The sequence below is a fragment of the Formica exsecta genome, unplaced genomic scaffold (genome assembly GCF_003651465.1).
Source record: "Formica exsecta isolate Colony F162 unplaced genomic scaffold, ASM365146v1 scaffold138, whole genome shotgun sequence".
NCBI classification, from domain to species: Eukaryota; Metazoa; Arthropoda; class Insecta; order Hymenoptera; family Formicidae; genus Formica; species Formica exsecta.
In genome coordinates, this window is record NW_021848711.1 from 167,851 (window position 1) to 169,387 (window position 1,537).

The 1,537-nt window shown below is 34.6% G+C and overlaps 2 protein-coding genes across 3 annotated transcripts in view; one reads left to right on the forward strand and one right to left on the reverse strand.

Annotated features, from left to right (window-relative positions):
• LOC115246057 (gamma-secretase subunit Aph-1) overlaps positions 1–485 on the reverse strand; it is a 5,937-nt gene extending 5,452 nt beyond the window's left edge. Inside the window, exon 1 of the mRNA XM_029824643.1 lies at positions 2–485. Coding sequence (XP_029680503.1) covers positions 2–76 — 75 coding nt within the window. The 5' untranslated portion in view covers positions 77–485. The remainder of the gene's footprint in view (position 1) is intronic.
• A 396-nt stretch (positions 486–881) lies between these two features.
• The window catches only part of LOC115246077 (microtubule-associated protein Jupiter), a 25,372-nt gene continuing 24,716 nt past the window's right edge, over positions 882–1,537 (forward strand). Inside the window, exon 1 of one of the 2 annotated variants that reach the window (XM_029824666.1) lies at positions 882–1,016. The gene's annotated coding sequence lies outside the window, so the exon portion shown is untranslated. Of the gene's footprint in view, positions 1,109–1,537 lie in introns of both variants that reach the window. The other variant, XM_029824665.1, reaches the window with a different exon arrangement.

The following is a 1,537-nucleotide window of genomic DNA, read 5'->3' on the forward strand; positions in this document are numbered from 1 at the left end:
CAATGGTGAATGTAAACATAGCTAGTGGAGGGCCAAAAGCCAAAAAGGCGCAACCAAAGAACTCCATAACAGTCATTTTTTTCTTTTTGATTGCGACGTCGAGTTACAAATATTTTTATTAATGATCTCTTTTTCTCTCTTTCGTTAATTTCTCGTCAAATGTCAAAGCATTGGCAAATGCTTATAATTCTAAGAAGCCTTTGTATGGCTAGAATATTTCCTTTTATCGACATTTATTTTCCCGATAAGGTGCGCAGTCTCGAGCTTAACAAATAATTATATTAACTTGTTTTTCAAAAATATATAAAAACTTATGCATATTAAAATCACTCACTTTCTCTGAGATAACGAAATTTGTTCGTATATACCATGTATATTGAATACGTTCGAAAATAGTTTTAGCTGCAATGTTGCGAATTGGAGAAATAAATTTCGCACATGCGTAAAACCATAAGCAATAGCAGACGCTAAAGATTGGAATTTTTGATCAATCAGAACAAAAAGGACTACAATTTCTTTGTCCTGATTGGTTACGTTTCAATGTTCAATATGTAGTTCTTGATACAGGCTCTAGACAATCATGTTTTCGATGACGTTCCTCGCGCATGCGCACAAATGTCTCGTCCGGAGAGATTAAGGCCGGTATTCATAGTCCGTTCTTATATTCAAGATCGTCTTAAGTACGATCTTAAGATACTATGCGGCCATTTCATTGGTTGAATGGGATCTTAAGACGACCCAAGACCACACTTAAGACGATCTTGGATATAAGAAAGGACTATGAATACCGGCCATAGTCCGTTCTTATATCCAAGATAGACCCCACTTAAGACGATCTTGGATATAAGAACGGACTATGAATACCGGCCTTAAAGAGAGCCACTAGCAACTTCGATGTGCGTCGGACTGTTCAACGCAACTTGGAACTAGAGAATTGGAGAGATAAATCTCGCGCATGCGTAACAATTAACAACGCAGCGCTAACAGACGCTGTTACGCAGTTACACTTCAGTCAGGTATATATTTCGTTACAATAAAGAATGTCAGTAGATTCCTTACAGAAAAGTATAGGAAATGTTAAATATAGTGATAAGAAGGTTTCTATCAAGTAAGCAATAAAAATTTCATAGTTTATAATAATCAAATTTATTAATTTACTGTGTCTGCAGTCGACTTAAAATATAAATATTATTTAATATAAGAGAAACTGCAGAAAAGCTTTATCAGTATCCTAAAGGATTATACAAATTATTATATATAATAAAAAAATTAAATTAAAATGTTAATAAAATAAATATTTTAAAAGTTATTTTCTGTTAAATAAAAGTGTCGTTATCATATTCTGGATTTCCTCTATATCGAATCTTTTTTCCTTGAATTGCAGTGACTTTGCGCTCGTGATGCATATACAATCTAGCGTCTTTCTTTCTGCAGGGTCTCAATTAGCGCGCTCCTGCTCCCACTTACGTTTCGTCTCATTCTCTCTCTCTCTCTCTCTCTCTCTCTCTCTCTCTCTCTCTCTCTCTTTTTTTTCTCT